This window comes from Hylobates moloch, unplaced genomic scaffold, assembly GCF_009828535.3.
Source record: "Hylobates moloch isolate HMO894 unplaced genomic scaffold, HMol_V3 SCAFFOLD_27, whole genome shotgun sequence".
Taxonomy (NCBI): domain Eukaryota; kingdom Metazoa; phylum Chordata; class Mammalia; order Primates; family Hylobatidae; genus Hylobates; species Hylobates moloch.
In genome coordinates, this window is record NW_026652302.1 from 930008 (window position 1) to 948851 (window position 18844).

Sequence of the window (18844 nt, forward strand, 5' to 3'; positions counted from 1 at the left end):
ATGAGAAGGAGTCTCACTCTGTCTCCCAGGCTAGAGTATGGTGGTGTGATCTTGGCTCACTGCAACCTCCACCTCCTGGGTTCAAGCAGTTCTCCTGCATCAGCCTCCTCAGTAGCTGGGAATACAGGCGCCTGCCACTATGCCTGGCTAATTTTTGTATTTTTGGTAGAGATGGGGTTTCACTATGTTGGCCAGGGTGGTCTCGAGCTCCTGACTTCACGTGATCCACCGCCTTGGCCTCCCAAAATGCTGGGATTACAGGCGTGAGCCACCAAGCCTGGCCTTTGTTCTCATTATTTAAATAATCCTCATGAGAACCCAATGATGTTGGTGACTGTCAACCTCATTTTACAGATAAGGAAACTGAGGTACAGAATAATTAAATAACTCACCCAGGTCACATGTCCAGTAAGTGTTAAAGCCACAATTTGAACTCAAACAATCTAAAATAGTTCCTTTGCTCTTAACTAATTTACTATTCTACCTATCAGCTTTCTAAGAGATGTTCAATTAACTTTGAGACGGAGTCTCGCTCTGTCACCCAGGCTGGAGTGCAGTGACGCGATCTCGGCTCACTGCAAGCTCCGCCTCCCGGGTTCACGCCATTCTCCTGTCTCAGCCTCCGGAGTAGCTGGGACTACAGGTCCCTGCCACCGCGCCTGGCTAATTTTTTGTATTTTTAGTAGAAACGGGGTTTCACCGTAGTCTCGATCTCCTGACCTCCTGATCCACCCGCCTCGGCCTCCCAAAGTGCTAGGATTACAGGCGTGAGCCATCGCGCCCGGCCTTCAATTAACTTTTGTTTGTTTGTTTCTAAATGTTTTAACTCACAGATTAAGGTTGTTACTCTTCTCTTTCAAAACTTTTTTTTTTAAAGACTGGGCATTTCCAAACAAGGAATGCTACAAAGTTGTTAATGGTTTATTTTACAAAGGAGGTCTTTAAAATCCTATGAAAACAGACAAAGACAAACTCGTATAGCAAAGATACATATTCTTGAACTAGAGTATTCCTTTCCTCTACAAATAATTTAATGATACATATTCTTGAACTAGAGTATTCCTTTCCTCTACAAATAATTTAATGTTGAAACACTATATTTTTAAAGCACACACACACACACACACAAACACATAAACATGTTTTAGCTCTAGGTTAAAAACAATTGTTGGCTGACAGCAAGACCAATACAAAATTATTATTAAAGTCAACAAAGTCAAGGGTGCTTAGGATACATTTTAAAGGAAACTAGGTCCTACCAGATTAAGGGCAGCTCAAAAAAAAAAAACAAAACGCCGGGGTAACTAGGGCTCAGGGCATATCCCAAGATCTTTTATTCTGCTCCTCAATGGTTCTTTACTTAAAAATCATGTGATTCTTATAATGCTTTTATTTTCTTTCTTACTACCTCATGCTAGGAGAAAGAAGGAAGCCACAACCAGGCAGAGTGATGGGTGGACACATGGAAACTTCCTCACTCACTACTTGCTGCAAAACGAAACTAGCAAATAGTGAATGAAACATCAAAATCAACCACGAATGGAACTTGCATCAGACACCCAAGGAGAACTGCAACGTATCTCTGTGAACACAGAGAATCTTAGTCTGAAGAGCAAACATAAATACAAATATATTTCCATTTTCATCAATCATCTTGAAAAACAAACATAAATACAAATATATTTCCATTTTCACCAATCATCTTGAAAGCCATAGAAGAGCCTTTCAGAAAAGAAAAAACTACTATTGCAGAAAGGAAATACTAGCCCTTTCTCAACCATTTGTCTTCTGAGTGTCAGAGTTACCATAATGCCTGGATACCCAGTCTCCAGGATGGAGATGTCTGTATTACATGACTTGACATGGCAGGAAAGATACAAGATAGGTTATCTCTATGAAGCATCTCTGTCATAAAGAATTAATGCTGCCCAGTGAAACACTTCAGAGAACAAAAGAAGGGACGTTTGACATCTGGCTAGGAGCAAAGCTAATGAGGAACAGACCTACCATTTTCAGGTCTTCTTACAAAAGTGAATTAATAAATAGATGAGCATATCATTTGAAAAATGACAACTTATGTAGTCACAAAAATACATTTTATCTCAAAATTAGTCTGAAGGTTTAGTTAATTCTTGTAGTCTCAGTCTGTACTCATAGGTATTAAATGGTATCACTGATAATGACAGTCAGTCTCTATCCATTTAGATTCACTCTTTTGAGACCAATTTCATTTTTACTAATGACAAGAATGCGTGTCAACCACAGGCAGGCACATCATCCATTACAGTGGGATTATGACAATCAAGTCTTAGGAAACAATCAGGTAGCACCACAGCACTCTTAAAAAGGATACATTAGATAAACTATAGTTTTTCCTCTTACACCCTTTGTAAAATTGAACTACGGATTTGCAAATGAATCAATTTGCATTGAACTACGTATTTCTCACTATTTCACTGTACTCTACAATTAGCTTTTTTTTTTTTTTGACACAGAGTCTCACTCTGTCGCCCAGGCTGGAGTGCAGTGGCGCAATCTCAGCTCACTGCAAGCTCCGCCTCCCGGGTTCACGCCATTCTCCTGCCTCAGCCTCCCAAGTAGCTGGGACTACAGGCGCCCACTACCATGCCTGGCTAATTTTTTGTATTTTTTTTTTTAGTAGAGACGGGGTTTCACCATGTTAGCCAGGATGGTCTCGATCTCCTGACCTCGTGATCCACCCGCCTCGGCCTCCCAAAGTGCTGGGATTACAGGAGTGAGCCAGCGCGCCCGGCCTCTACAATTAGCTTTTAAAAGAATGATTTAAAGATTTTTCGGTGGTGTGCATATTGTTATACATAATAATTCCCCTTTTAAGGAACCACATTCTACCAGTATAGAGAGACAGGTATATAAATATTTATACATATATACATGGATAGATACATTTTTCTTTTTTCTTTAATAAGAATTACAGATGACGTCTCGCTATGTTACCCAGGCTGGTCTAACTCCTGGCCTCATGCGATCCTCCAGCCTTGGCCTCCCAAAGTGGTGGGATTACAGGTGTGAGGTGCTGTGCCTGGCCGCCTTTTCCTTTAGAAAGAAAGAAAATCGGCCGGGCACGGTGGCTCACAGCTGTAATCTCAACACTTTGGGAGGCCGAGGCGGGCGGATCACGAGGTCAGGAGATCGAGACCATCCTGGCTAACATGGTGAAAACCGTCTCTACTAAAAATACAAAAAATTAGCTGGGCGTGGTGGCAGGCGCCTGTAGTCCCAGCTGCTTGGGAGGCTGAGGCAGAAGAACGGCGTGAACCCGGGAGGAGGAGCTTGCAGTGAGTCAAGATCGTGCCACTGCGCTCCAGCCTGGGCGACAGAGTCAGCGAGACTCCGTCTCAAAAAAAAAAAGAAAGAAAATCACAAGGCATACGACTTCTTTAAAATGTCTTGCATTAACTCAGCCCACTCTTGAGTGTAAAAGAATTATCAAAAGAAAGTTACCATGGAGCAGTCTTGATTACTTTAGAGACTGCACAAAGTGTTGGGCCTCAGGAAGCCAGAGGACAGGTAATGACGTGACACATAAACATCTGGTTGGGGCTCTCACTATCCCTGCCTGGGTCACTAAAGTAGTCTCCTTCCCTCCAACCTCATTGCCACCCCATCGCCTATAAAAGTTACTTTTCCGGCCAGCGGGCGTGGTGGCTCATGCCTGTAATCTCAGCACTTTGGGAGGCCGAGGCAGGCAGATCACCTTAGGTCAGGAGTCCAAGATCAGCCTGGACAACATGGTGAAAACCCATCTCTACTAAAAATACAAAAATTAGCTGGGCATGGTGGCGGATGCCTGTAATCCCAGCCACTTGGGAGGCTGAGGCAGGAGAATCGCTTGAACCTGGAAGGCGGAGGTTGCAGTGAGCCGAGATTGCGCCACTGTAACTCCAGCCTGGGCAACAGAGTTTGACTCACTCAAAAAAAAAAAAAAAAAAAAAAAGAAAGAAAGAAAAAAGTTACTTTTCCAAAACACAGAAGCAATTAGGTCCCATGCCCGATGGCCTCTTTCACCGGTGTCCACAAACCCACAAACCTTATCCAGCCACATCAGCACCCAGATCTGGGAGATCTGTGCCCTTCCACCTTTGTCCCTCTTTGCTCTGCGGAGAAGGACTCACCTCGCACCTTCCTTTTTATCCCTCTCACTAGAAAAGACCTCTCTGGGAACTCCTACTTATCCCTCAGGGCCCAAATCCAAAGGTGTGTCTGGAAGTGGCCGCCCAGATGCTCCTGGGTTGCTGATCCTGACTGAAGGGATCCTACCGCCTTCAGGGTGCTCTGCCCACCGCCCTGTGAGGTTGGGTATGTACTCAGCAACCATGGGGCTGAGGCTTTTGCAGCAAAACTAACCCTTTGTAGAAGTCAAGGGCAAGTATCGCTAATAGCTCAATAGCTTAAACAAACAAAAAATAGCAGCCAATAAACGTCTGAATAAGATGTATGAAAGAATGAACTATATACAGTTGCAAATGGAAGTCAGTTTCAGGGAAATACATGATCCAACTCTCAGCCTCCCCATCTACTATCTGCATGACTTAGGACACAGACGTTTACATCTGAACTGTAAAATGAGGACAAGAATACTCACTGACCACACCTCCTATGAGGATCAAGTAAGGAAATGTATGCGCAAGATCCAGCACAGCCCCAGGACTCTACACAGGAGCACTGCCTCCCACTCTGTCCCCATAGAGCTGCATGCAAAGGACCTGAGTAAGAAGCCAGGTGGCAGAGGGAAGGGTTATATGGCTGAGCAAAAGAAAGACAAGGTAGAGAACAGCAAATAAAGGCAGAAAGGCAGGAGAAGGGAATCATGAAAGAAGGTCACTTAAGCTTAAGGGGTCTACTATAGCAGGAAAAGATTCAGCAACCCCAACAAAAATTATCAAAGCCGGCCAGGCGCGGTGGCTCACGCCTGTAATTCCAGCACTTTGGGAGACCGAGGTGGGTGGATCACTTGTGGCCAGGGATTCGAGACCAGCCTAAACCGTGTCTCTACTAAAAATACAAAAATTAGCCAGGCGTGGTGGCGGATGCCTGTAATCCCAGCTACTTGGGAGGCTGAGGCAGGAGAATCGCTTGAACTTGGGAGGCAGAGGTTGCAGTGACCAGAGATTACACACCACTGCACTCCAGCCTGGGAGACAGAGTGAGGCTCCTTCTCAAAAATAAATAAATAAATAAAATTATGAAAGCCATTGACTTAGTCTTTGGCAAAGAAGTGAACATCCAGACGCCTGAGTTCTGCCTCCTCTCTGTTACCCTGAGCAAGTCTTTTACACCTGGCAGCCCTCCAAACCCTTCTAAGTGAGAGTCGCGGGTGCATTTCCAAGGGTGCTTCAGTCCCTTCCACTATATAACCTTGCAACTTCTCCACGTAGAGAGGCCACAAGGCTTTCTTCAGTGGGCTAAAAGGAACATCATAAAATTAAGATGAAGTCAGAATATTCGAAATGGGCTTGACTCTCAAATTCCAATACGTAAAATTAATTAAGTCATTAGCTGATAGGCACAACTCAAGACACCTCCCAAGAGAACATGTAAATCAACTGCTTTCAAAGGAGTCAGCATTCTAAAAACCCCCTCAGGATCTCACTAACATCTCCCCTCCCCCACACTTGGCCTAAAACGACAAAGGAAAAGAGGGAGACATTTTGTTTGTTTGTTTTAGGGGTTTTCTGTTAATTTTTTAGGAATGGAGTGAATAGTAAGATAGGATGAATATAACAGTTTCTGTGGACTGATGCCTGCCTTTCTGTAGCTTGCACAGGAATTAGAGTAGGGGAAGGTTCGGAGTATCTCTATACAATGGATATTTTTTAAGCATGCTGGGAAATGGGTGTAAATTGTAGAAACAGTGCAAAAACAGAGGAAATTTCAGGTTTGGGGGAGGTGCATCTTGCCGGATCCTGCAAACAATAGGCACTTACTAACCCCCTTCCCAGTTAACAAGTAGATTTACAGGCTGGGCTTCGCCTTAGAAGTCCTCAAATCCTGTAGGCAGAAGCTGAAGAACCATCACAATTTACCAAATGGATAAATCAGTCCTGAAAAAAGGATCTACCACACCGAACTGTATCAACAACCTTAGCAATTCCCGCTCTTAAAAATCACTTCCCTCCCCTACCTAAAAAAAGGAATGCTGTGTCTGCCAACTATGGAGTAAAGAAAAAAGGGTAAAATTCCACGAGATTCCAACTCAGTTTTGCACTTCTCAATAGAAGTCTACACATGTCATAGGGAGAAGTGACATGCTTTGAAAACCCTGGCCTACCACATGTGGTAGTGTTAGTGAACAGAATGGCACATTTCACAAGAACGCCAAGGTTTAATAGCTCAGGGCTTACAAACATGTTGCAATTTACCATTAGTTTCCAGTGGAAGCACCGGGATTTTAATTTGCATGATGAAACTGCCCAAAACGTAGTTTCAGCCAGAGCAGAATTCATTCACATCTTTATAAATGTACCCCATTATATTACAGCAGGCACATGTGTCTTGACAGAACAATGGTTTGATGTGACTCCCGCATTTAAGAAATACATACTTTTTTTTTTCATTTTTCTTTCAACAAAGCTATGTTCTCAGCACCCAGTTAAGTCAGGAGCACTGGAGATAGAAAAATGAGTAAGACACTGACCCTGCCCTCCAGGCACTCACAATCTAGTAATTTTTTTTTTTTTTTTTTGCAAGCTTGTTTTCTGTTAATTCTATATCCATTTATATATTCACTTATTAGCATTTATTTATTCTAGCACTGCTCAAACATTTTCATGCCATAAATTATACTATTATTTCTTTTCTAAATGAGCACTTTGTTAACAATTATCTGAAAGCAATTATTTGGTGCTTAACTGTGCATGGACTGAATTAATCTAAATGCAAAATGTGTCCTAATGAACTCAAACAACCATCCTGTATTTACTGAGATCCATGACTCTGGGGCAATACTTTCACTGGGTTATAACCAACAACATCCCCTGGGGGACAACTGCTCAATAGCGCTCATTCACCCAAAAATGTTTTCACTTACTAAGCTGTGAGTTTTGTCATTTCAAATTTCCACACACAGTATTGATAAGCTGTGTGGTTTGATTTCCACAATTAGAAGAATCTGAAAAAGCAAAGTAGAACTGTGTCTGAAATCTGTTAAGGATGATGTTCAGATGTGTAATTTCCCGACTACCTCTACTCTCCTCTTCATGTTCAGTATGGAAAAAGAATCTTGTAAGTCACATTTTACCTAAAACACACAGGATTTCTAAATGTACTGAATTACATTTCTACTGAATTCATCTGAGAGAGTTAACTGTGGAGCGTCGTGACATCAGGATCCCTACTGCTGAGGCCAGCAACCGGGGACAAGTCTAACATTGTCACTAACATGGTATGTGCCATTGGTCAAGTCACTTCACCTGTCTAAATTGACAGATGATTGCAAAATCTCATATTTTAAATAAAAAAGGAAGGAAATGGTGTCTCTTGTTTCAGTGAGAATGAAGCCAACTGTTAATTTTGTGTCTTGATGTATTTCCCCGAAGACTCAGTTTGTATAAACACTTGGATAACAGCTTTCCCTCCCTTTTAGCCTGGTGTCTCCCTGCAAGCCATCTACAAAGGAGCAGTAAGCCATGTCTTCCTCTGAATTTTACTAAGGAACAATCTCCATGCCTGTTTACCCCAGATAAACAAGGAGAAAACATGAGCAAACACAACCTGTCTGGGACAGGCTTTACGTTCTTCCCAGCCTGATACTGAATGATTAACTGAAGTACATATTTTCTTTGCTCCTGCATCTGCCCTTCAGGTGTGAGCTTCTGAAGCCCCATCCCATCTTTTTTTTTTTTTTTTTTTGAGACGGAGTCTCGCTCTGTCGCCCAGGCAGGAGTGCAGTGGCGCAGTCTCGGCTCACTGCAAGCTCCGCCTCCCGGGTTCACGCCATTCTCCTGCCTCGGCCTCTCCGAGTAGCTGGGACTACAGGCGCCCGCCACCACGCCCGGCTAATTTTTTGTATTTTTAGTAGAGACGGGGTTTCACCGTGGTCTCGATCTCTTGACCTCGGGATCCGCCCGCCTCGGCCTCCCAAAGAGCTGGGATTAAAAGCGTGAGCCACTGCGCCGGGCCCCCACCCCATCTTTTAACTCAGCCAAAGAACACTCGACTACAACTGACCCAACAGTGCTGCAATCTGCCAGGGAAGGGAAAGCAAATCTGCAGAAAATGCCACCGGCCAACCCTCTTCCCGAAAAGAACCCTCAGCCCAAGTTTCATTTCAGCAGGCCCCCGACCCTCCCTGCCCCCAGCCCAAAGCCCTAGAGTAAGGGATACAATGGGATATTATCAAACCAATTTCCTCAGTAACTGAAAACTTAGAACTGGATCTAGACAAGAAATAATAGGATAACTTACAAACAGTCTATCGGCCGGGCGCAGTGGCTCACGCCTGTAATCCCAGCACTTTGGGAGGCCGAGGTGGGCGGATCACAAGGTCAGGAGTTCGAGACCAGCCTGGCTAACATGGTGAAACCCTGTCTCTACTAAAAATACAAAAATTAGCTGGGTGTGGTGGTGTTGCGCGCCTGTAATCCCAGCTACTCAGGAGGCTGAGGCAGGAGAATTGCTTGAACCCAGGAGGCGGAGGTTGCAGCGAGCTGAGCTCGTGCCACTGCACCCCAGCCTGGGCGACAGAGCAAGACTTTGTCTTAAAAAAAAAAAAAAAAAAAGTTTATCACAACTTTAAAATGTCCATTACGTTTTCTGGAACTTCAGTGAAGGATCACATTCATCTGTATACTTCAGAAAATGCAAAAACAAAACCTTTTCAATCTAAAATATATATTAGATTTAGGTATATTATATACCTGTGCTATATATAGTATGTAAATGTACATTGTATGCATATTTATATACATTTTTCAATACTGGAGAGTGACAAGAGCAGATAGAAATCTTTAACCAACCCTCGCTGGTTCTCTGCATACTAAGAATCATAAATACCAGTGGTCACCTGAAAATAGAGTAACTGGGCTTTTAGGATGTCTAGAAGGAAGAGACAGGAGACTGTCTGCAGGAAACAAACAAATAAAACCTGAAAGACAGCTACACTTACTGAGCCTCTACTATATGCTGGACAGTCTGCTGAGTACTTGATACACACACCAACCCAGCTAAATCTCAGAAACCCCAAGAAGCAAGTGTTCTTTTCTTCAATTTTCAGGTGATGAAATTGAGGATCAGAGAGGTTGAATAACTTGGCCAGGATCATTTGGTCAAGATCTCCAACAGTCAGTTGGAGAGCTGGCATTTGACCTAGTATAACTTACTTTGAAGCCCAAGAGTTTAATCACTGTGCTAAAAACTGTACAGGGTTTATCATTCCCAAAGAAGAACTTCTTTCACTCCATCTCCTCCCATTCAAAAAATATAAGATCTCAAAGCAAATCTAGAGTCTTTTCTGACAATCTGCACATCTGGCCATTCCAAGTCTTTAAAGTTGTCTTTTACGTATGGATTAAGATGTCTGACTGTAATAACCCTCGCCCATCCGATTCCAGTGTACCTGCCTAACTACAGCTCCACCAAAGCAAATCTATTACTTCCCCAAGGTATTCAACTCTGAGCAGGTTAAAACTTCATCCTCCATACAGAAGAACTGCTTCCCAGAAACTATGCCAAATCCAGGGGCGATTTTAGTCACTGGACATTTCAAAATACATGACAGCACAGATTTTGCAAAATAAGTCCTATTGTTTTAGCCCCAAACATATAAAACAAATATCCTGTAACTCCAAAAATTGAAAAACTGCAAAAAAAGCAGGCGAACATTTTGGCAGTTCTGAGTAAGGAAATGTTTGTTTTCCCTCTTGTGGTCACACAACAAATGGTGAAGAGATAAACATCAGTAACATCAGCCTTTTCCCAATCCTGCATCAACCAAATATTTATTTACATCTACTCTTTGAAGGCCTCTTTCTCGCCTTTTCCACACCAACATCTCAGCAGGTGTCCCAGATTAAACTGTTGACTATCATACCCGATTGTTTAAAAAACACCTATTGACGGGACCTGTGGCTAGTTATTTTTTAATTAGGGGTTGAAATCCTATACTGTGTGTATTTAGCCCCCTAAGAACTAGAGCCAGAGAAGGACGCCTCTGCGGAGTGGTCTGCCCAGTGGGTGGGCGAGAAGGGAGCCCCCGGTTTCAGAGGGGCTGCTGCGAACTGCACTTCCTGCGCCGCCCCCTCCCCAGGTAACTCACCAGGATACCCATCACGTCGGTCCAGAGTCGGGAGAACGCCTCGGATGTGCCAGCACCCGGCTCGGGCTCCGGTTCCGGCTCCGGCGCGGGCTCGGGCTCGGGCTCGGGCTCGGGCTCGGCCTCCGGCTCGGGCCCCGGGCCAGCTGCTCCCGCGTCCTCCATGGCCGTGTCCCGCGCGCGGGCCGTGCGTCCCAGTCCCCGCGGCGCCCTCGCCCCGCACCCGCGCGCAGCCTGCCCGGATGCCTGGTCCCCGCCCGCGGCGTCACCGAGCCGCGCCCCCGCGCTGCATGCCCCGGCAGCCCCTGCCTTCCCGCGGGGGCCCTTCGCAGGCGCCCGCACCTCGGCTCTAGGTGGCCACGGGCTGCGCGACTGACAACTCCAGAAACTTTCCCACCCCACTCGGCGCAGCAACAGGGTAGCAGGAGGCAAAGTCCGCACCACTGAGTTGTACGGCGGGGAATTCGCTCGGCCCAGAAGCAATTAAACCCGCTGCAAAGGCGTTTCTTCCTGTGACGGGAACCAACTAACTAAGGCACGCGACTCGTTCCTTCTAGCAAGTCTTGGCAGGACCCGGCAGGGGTGGCCGCGGCGCCTCTAGATCTTGGAGGGAGCTCCCCGGGACCCCTCTCTTCAAAATGAGCTCTTCCAGCTCCACATGACTCTCTCCCCTCGAGGCTAAAGAAAGCGTTTAGCAACAAAAGGTGCTCTGATGTCAGGCTCTTTGCATGGAAATGAGCCTGGGACAGGAGAACAAATCGCCTGTTGAAAGAGCAGCCGCGCCGCGGTCTCCGGCCCGCAGAAGTTTCCAATCACGCTATTCACGGAAACGCTTTTGGTCACGGAAACCCGAGAAAGTTAATCTTTAAGCGACTCCCGCCCAAAGGCTTCACAAGTAGTCCGTGTCGCTACAATGCATACCTCGCCCCTCGTGAAGTCAAGCGACCCAAGGAATTACAATCCTGCCTCTGCCAGCCAAGACTTCTGTGCAAAACGAGTGTGAAAGCTTGGGCACGAGCCAATGTTTGGATCATTTTTTATGAGTGGGGGCATTTTGGCTCCTGAATGCCCACAATGCCATGCATTGCTAGGGCTTTCGGCTAATTCAGGGAAATGCGCTTTGGGTTTTAATTATTCCTTTACATTAGGGACACAGGGAAGGGCTATTTTCGAAACTAAATTCAAATGATTGTGTAGCCAGTCAGCCTACACACACTTGGGGCCCTGTGTTTGTGTTTTTCCAAGGGGAAGCTCCAGAACGGATTTATTTTATAAGGGAACTAGCCCTGGAGAGGTGATTTTCCCTTTTGTGATTCTATCTTTCAAAACCACTCAGAGTTTTCCTTGGAAGGTGACAATGCACGTCACATTCGATTTGGTGATTGATCACTTTTGAAACAGTTAAGAAACCACATGCAGTTTGCTCTTCTGTTAGGGCCTTGTGGTTTAAAAGGAAAAAATAAAACAAGTGAGATGCCCCAGGGAGAGGGCCCTGCTTGTTTTGAGGCCTCTCCTGTTACTTGTTGATTGTAGGGGTTTTTTTGGTTTTTTTGTTTTATTTTGTTTTGTTTTCCTTCTGAGTCCACTTGAAAGGGGATAAGAGCATGTCCTTGAATTCCCCTTGCTCAAGCATTAAGTGCTGCGAGCACCAATCAATGCAATGGGTGAATAGTCCTTACAGGAAAGTTCAAAATGTAAAAACATTTTCAAAAGTAACTACATTTATAAACACAATCCCTGATCATTTTTGTGTGTTTTTGGCAGGTGCGGGGGCTCGCGCCTGTAATCCCAGCACTTTGGGAGGCTGAGGCAGGCGAATCGCTTGAGGCCAGGATTTTGAGACCAGCCTGGTCAACACAGCAAAACTCTGTCTCTACTAAAAAAAAAAATAAAAAATAAAAAATAAAAAAAACAGCAAGAGTGTTGGAGCATGCCTGTAATCCCAGCTACTCAAGAGGATGAGGCATAAGAATAGCTTGAACCCAGGAGGTGAAGGTTACAGTGAGGTCCTGCCACTGCACTTCAGCCTGGGTGACAGAGGAAGACTCTCTGTCTCCAAAAAAAAAAAAAAAGAAAAAAAATGTGCTTAAAAAATTTTTTTAGCGACAAGGTCCTGCTCTCTCACCCGGGCAGTGCAGTGGTGCAATCATAGCTCACTGCAGCCTTGAACTCCTGGGCTCAAGCAATCCTCCTGCCTCAACCACCTGAGTAGCAGAGACTACGGGCACACCGCTGCACCAGACTAATTTTTTTAATGTTTTATAGAGACAGGATCTCTTGCTGTTGCCCAAGGTGGTCTCAAACTCCTGGACTCAAGGGATCCCCCCTCCTTGGTCTCCTTAAGTGCTGGGATTATGGCATGAGCCAGTGCTCACAGTCCCTGATGATAATGTTTGTGAAAGGAAACCAAAAGAATTATTAAATTTCTCCTTAATAGCATTGAGGCATTGTGTTGAAGTAGAAAGAGCACTGAACTATGAGTCAATATAGCCAGGTCTTGTGCTCTCCTAGGCTGATGCCGGAGTTAGGCCAGATGGGTTTTCAAGGCTCCCTCGTGCTCTGTGATACTTTGAATAAAAATAAATTCAGTTAAGGCTAATAAGGTTTTTTTAAATTGTCATTTCTATAAAGAGATAAATATAAGTAAATGATAGGAAAGATAAATAGACTTTATAGTTGACTGTATTGGTATATTTAAGAATTTCAATTTATTCACCACGTGATTTTTTTTTTTTTTTTTTTGAGACAGAGTCTTGCTCTGTTGCCCTGTCGCCCAGGCTGGAGTGCAATGGCGTGATCTCAGCTCACTGCAACCTCTGCCTCCCAGGTTCAAGCGATTCTCCTGCCTAATCCTGAGTAGCTGGGATTACAGGCACGCACCACCACGCCTGGCTAATTTTTGTATTTTTAGTAGAGACGGGGTTTCACCATGTTGGTCAGGCTGGTCTCGAACTCCTGACCTCATGATCTACCCGCCTCGGCCTCCCAAAGTGCTAGGATTACAGGCATGAGCCACCGTGCCTGGCCTGGTACTTTCTTAAATTTAAGAAGATGCAGAGGACTGTGCTGCTTCCAAGGGGCAGCCTGTTCTCTGCATAAACACTTTCCAGCAAATAACTCAGCAAGGAGCCAGGCAAGCAGGGCAGTGGGGGCTGGGGTTAGGATAAAGCCTGACTCCCCAGCACCAATCCAGAATCATTTTCTTCTTGACTATCATATGACCTGGGGCAAAGCATTTGACCTGGTGCTAGTTTCCCCATCCAAGATGAGGCAAGGCCACACTAATTGCCACCTGCTTCTTCACAGGTTTTCAGGGTCATCTAAAGACATGTACAGTTTAGTGACGACACATACCGGCATCAGTGTAATTAAACTGGCCAGGCATGGTGGCTCATGCCTGTAATCTCAGCACTTTGGGAGACCGAGGCGGGCACATCACTTGAGGCCAGGAGTTTGAGACCAGCCTGGCCAACATCACAAAACCCCATCTCTACTAAAAATACAAAACTTAGCCAGGCATGGTGGCACACACCTGTAGTCCCAGCTACTTGGGAGGCTGAGGCAGGAGAATTGCTTAAACCTGGGAAGTGGAGGTTGCAGTGAGCCGAGATTGTGCCACAGCACTCAGCCTAGACGACAGAGCGAGACTCCATCTCAAAAAATACATCTATATAGATATTTATATAGGTATCTATATTTATAATTATATATCTCTATATATATATATACACACACATATAATTAAACCTTAGCCAGCATTTTGGCACTTATAGAAATCAACCTATTCTAGATATTTAAGCTGTTTTTCCTGGTGCTTCTTAATCAATGGATAGGGAAATGAGATAATGTTTTGGGAGAAATGTTGATGCCTATACATAGAATGTGAAATTTGAGGCCAGGCATGGTTGCTTATTCCTGTAATCCCAGCACTTTGGGAGGCCGAGGCAGAAGGATCATCTGAGGTCAGCAGTTTGAGACCATCCTGGCCAACACGGCGAAACCTCGTCTCTACTAAAAATACAACAATTAGCTGGGCATGGCAGCATGTGGCCTGTAGTCCCAGCTACTTTCTACTTATCAATTTCCATGTGTTAACTCAACATGATCTAATTACCACTCCCAAGAGTGATGACTCTTTTCTCTTTTAGTTAATGTCACTTCTCACTCCTTTTGTTCTAAAATTTCCTTCGGGGCTTTTTATCTCTCTCTCTCTCTCTCTCTTTTTTAAGACAGAGTCTCTCTCTGTTGCCCAGGCTGGAGTGCAGTGGCCCAATTTCACCTCACTGCAATCTCTGCCTCCTGGGTTCAAGCAATTCTCCTGCCTCAGCCTCCCGAGTAGCTGGGACTACAGGCACTTGCCACCACACCTGGCTAATTTTTGGATTTTTAGTAGAAATGGGGTTTCACCATGTTGGCCAGGCTGGCCTCAAACTCCTGACCTCAGGTAATCCACCTGCCTTGGCCTCCCAAAGCACTGGGATTACAGATGTGAGCCAAGGCTCCTGGCCCTTCAGGGGCTTTTTAACAAAGTTGTCCTTTCCTTATAAAGAAATCACCATCATCATCATCATCACAACTTCAGAGTCATATAGGGTATCATTTACCAAGAACGTTTTATATTAGAATTCTACCTCATGGAAATGGAAAAGGGCCTCGAAAAAGATCTAGGTCAAATCCTTCATTTTACAGATGAGGAAGTGGGCTCCAGACAACTTGAATGATGAGTCCAAGTGAACACAGCTACATGGGGCAGAATCAAAGTAAGAACAAACTGATTTATATTATCATCTTTTTTTTTTTTTTTTTGAGATGGAGTCTCTCTCTGTTGCCCAGGATGTAGCGCAATGGCGTGATCTTGGCTCACTGCAACCTCTGTCTCCCGGGTTCAAGTGATTCTCGTGCCTCAGTCTCCCCAGTAGCTAGGATTACAGGCACGTGCCACCACGCCAGGCTAATTTTTGTATTTTTAGTAGAGACAGGATTTCACCATATTGGCAAGGCTGGTCTCGAACTCCTGACCCCAAGTGATCCGCCCACCTTGGCCTCCCAAAGTGGTGGGATTACAGGCGTGAGCCACTGCACCAGACCCAAACTGATTATTTTAAAAGTCTTTTCATCTGTATCATACTCCATTTGATTCCCACAAAGTTCTTCAAGGCAGGGAAGTGTAGATACTCCATTGAAGATGGGTATACCGGAATCCTACTCCCCTTTTTCTCTTACCGTCAGGAATCTCATCCAACTCATTGAAATGGTCCTGCTGTGGGTGAGTGAATTCCAAGGGAAGTGAGGTAGAAGATTTTTCTAGACTTCTAGTAGAGACCCAAAAGTTGATTACAGAATCAATTCTGTGGCTCATAATAAACATTTATTGTCACAAATGAGTGAAAACTATCACCATAATGCATTCATTGAGAATACTGATAATGTAGCAATCTCTGCTATTTATTGGAAATTAGTCTCCATCATATTGTTGCACAGATAAGTGTACAACACATATATACATATACACACGTATATACAGATAAATGTTTACACTGGCTTGCTTTGTAAAAACTTGTTCTTAGGGTCAGGCACAGTGGCTCATGTCTGTAATCCCAGCACTTTGAGAGGCCCAGGCAAGCGGATCACCTGAGATCAGGAGTTCAAGACCAGTCTGGCCAACATGGTGAAACCTCGTCTCTATAAAAAAATACAAAAATTAGGGGCCACGCATGGTGGCTCAAGCCTGTAATCCCAGCACTTTGGGAGGCCGAGGTGGGTGGATCACGAGGTCAGGAGATCGAGACCATCCTGGCTAACATGGTGAAACCCTGTCTCTACTAAAAATACAAAAAAATTTACCAGGTGTGGTGGCAGGCGCCTGTAGTCCCAGCTACTCGGGAGGCTGAGGCAGGAGAATGGCATGAACCTGGGAGGCGGAGCTTGCAGTGAGCCGAGATTGCGCCATTGCACTGTAGCATGGGTGACAGATGTGAGACTCCATCTCAAAAAAAAAAAAAATTAGCTGGATATAGTGGTGGGCACCTGTGGTCCCAGCTACAGGAGGCTGAGGCAGGAGGATCGCTTGAGCCCGAGAGGTGGAGGTTGCAGTGAGCCGAGTTTGCGCCATTGCACTGCAGCCTGGCAACAGAGCGAGACTCTGTCCCAAACAAAATAAAACAAAACAAAACAAAAGCTTGTTCTTAACTCTGGGCCAGAATGATAAAAGGTTTAAAAGCCATTAGTCTACAAGTTGTGGGGTATTTAGAGTATAGGTACAGCCCATTTAGGTCATTATGTCAACATACGAAACGTAACTAGTTTACTGCTGGGCAGGGTTAGAGTAAGGTAAAATGGAGATGAGGCCTGAAGAATCCCTGCGAAGACAAAACCACTTAGGCCTCATAAGTGAACTCAACCTTTCTTGATTTGCAAACCTAAGGAAAACTTAACTTGAGCGAACTCTTACAAGTGCCTGTATTAAAGAAAAACACAACTTAAGCTCAACCAATCAGAAGTAGCCAACAACCTTTCATAATTAGGGACTTTCATAGGAGATCAATCAAATAAGGCAATTGTGTAATTGTATCCAATCAAATGTTTCCTTTGCTTTACTTCTGTTTCCGTCCTATAGAAGCCTCCCCATAGATTCCCTTGGTGGAGTTCCTGAACCACTTCTGGTTTAGAGCTTTCAAGTCCTTGAAATGTTGTTTGCTCAAATAAACTCTATTAAAATGTTTATTGTGCCTCAATTTACCTCTTTAGCAGCAGTAAAGATATAGTTTCAGGGCTGGGCATGGTGGCTCACGCCTGTAATCCCAGCACTTTGGGAGGCCGAGGCAGGCAGATCACCTGAGGTTGGGAGTTTGAGACCAGCCTGGCCAACATGGTAAAACCCCGTTTCTACTAAAAATCCAAAAAAAATTAATGGGCGTGGTGGCAGGCACCTGTAATCCCAGCTACTCGGGAGGCTGAGGCAGGAGAATCTCTTGAATCAGGGAGGTAGAGCTCGCAGTGAGCCGAGATCTCGCCAATGCACTCCAGCCTGGGCAAGACTCTGTCTCAAAAAAAAAAAAAAAAAAAAAAAAAAGATACAGTTTCATAATAGAAAGCACAAATGTAATGAGGTCAAGACAAAGCTAGGTTTTCCATTTTTACTCAAGTTTCCATAAGACATTGGGCGAGTTGTTTATCTTATCTGTGAAATGGGAAAATTCCACCTATTGATACAGTTGTGAGGTTATCTGTGATGACACAGGCACCTTGATAAATTAGAATTCATCATTATAACCTTTCTCTTTTTACCCTCTTTTTGCTTTTCCTTTCCCTACCACTCATCCAATGAGGTTATATCTATAAATAGGAAATTTCCTTGTTCATACCTACGTCTCTGCGATCATGAAGAAAAGTCAACTCTAGCTCTGGAATGCCATTGCTGAGTAATGGAGCTGGGAGTTTACCTTGGGTGGGGCGGGCTGATTAGGATGCTTCAGTTTTCATAGTAAAGGTAGTAATAGCAGCAATAACCTTTGCTGTCATCATTTATGGAAAACTACTCTCTGCCAGGCATTGAGCTGAGGTTCACATGTATTTCAATGAAACTTTAACATTCCTCACATGGAATTTATGATTTCCCACCATGATCCAACCCTCCCTCCCTGCTCCTTGCTTGCTTCAGTCTTTGGATATATCCATTCATTTATTCAAACTGCCAACTTCATCCTTCCCTTCCCTCACCATCACTGTGATCTAAACCACAGATGAGCCCTGCTGATTTGAATTCTTTTTTTGTTTTTTTTGAGACAGAGTCTCATTCTGTTGCCCAGGCTGGAGTGCAATGGCACGATCTCGGCTCACTGCAACCTCTGCCTCCCGGCTTCAAGCAGTTCCCCCTGCCTCAGCCTCCTGAGTAGCAGGAATTACAGGTGACCGCTACCATGCCCGGCTAATTTTTTTTTTCCCTGAGACGGAGTCTCGCTCTGTTGCCCAAGCTGGAGTGCAGTGGTGCGATCTCAGCTCACTGCAACCTCTGCTTCCCAGGTTCAAATGATTCTCCTGCCTCAGCCTCCCAAGTAGCTAGGATTACAGGCACATGCCACCACACCTGGCTAATTTTTGTATTTTTAGTACAGACAGTGTTTCACCATGTTGTCCAGGCTGATCTCAAACTCCCGACCCCAGGTGATAGATGATCCACCTGCCTCGGCCTCCCAAAGTGCTGGGATTACAAGTGTGAGCCACCATGCCTGGCCTCAAATTCTTTTTTTCTTTTCTTTTCTTTTTTCTTTTTTGAGATGGAGTCTCACTCTGTTGCCCAGGCTGGAGTACAGTGGTGTGATCTCGGCTCACTGCAACTCTGCCTCCCGGGTTCAAGTGATTGTCCCTACCTCAGCCTCCCGAGTAGCTGGAATTACAGGTGCCGGCTACCATGCCTGGCTAATTTTTTTTTTTTTTTCCTGAGATGGAGTGTTGCTCTGTTGCCCAGGCTCACTGCAACCTCTGCTTCCCGGGTTCAAGTGACTCTCCTGCCTCAGCCTCCCGAGTAGCTAGGATTACAGGCGTGTGCCACCA

General features: G+C 44.9%; 1 protein-coding gene across 3 annotated transcripts in view; it reads right to left on the reverse strand.

Annotated features, from left to right (window-relative positions):
* The window catches only part of LOC116463086 (SAM and SH3 domain-containing protein 1), a 212348-nt gene extending 201625 nt beyond the window's left edge, over window positions 1–10723 (reverse strand). For all 3 annotated transcript variants that reach the window (XM_032146047.2, XM_032146045.2, XM_032146046.2), the window contains exon 1: window positions 10295–10723. In XM_032146047.2, coding sequence (XP_032001938.1) covers window positions 10295–10456 — 162 coding nt within the window. In that variant the 5' untranslated portion in view covers window positions 10457–10723. The remainder of the gene's footprint in view (window positions 1–10294) is intronic.
* Between the last annotated feature and the right edge of the window lie 8121 nt (window positions 10724–18844).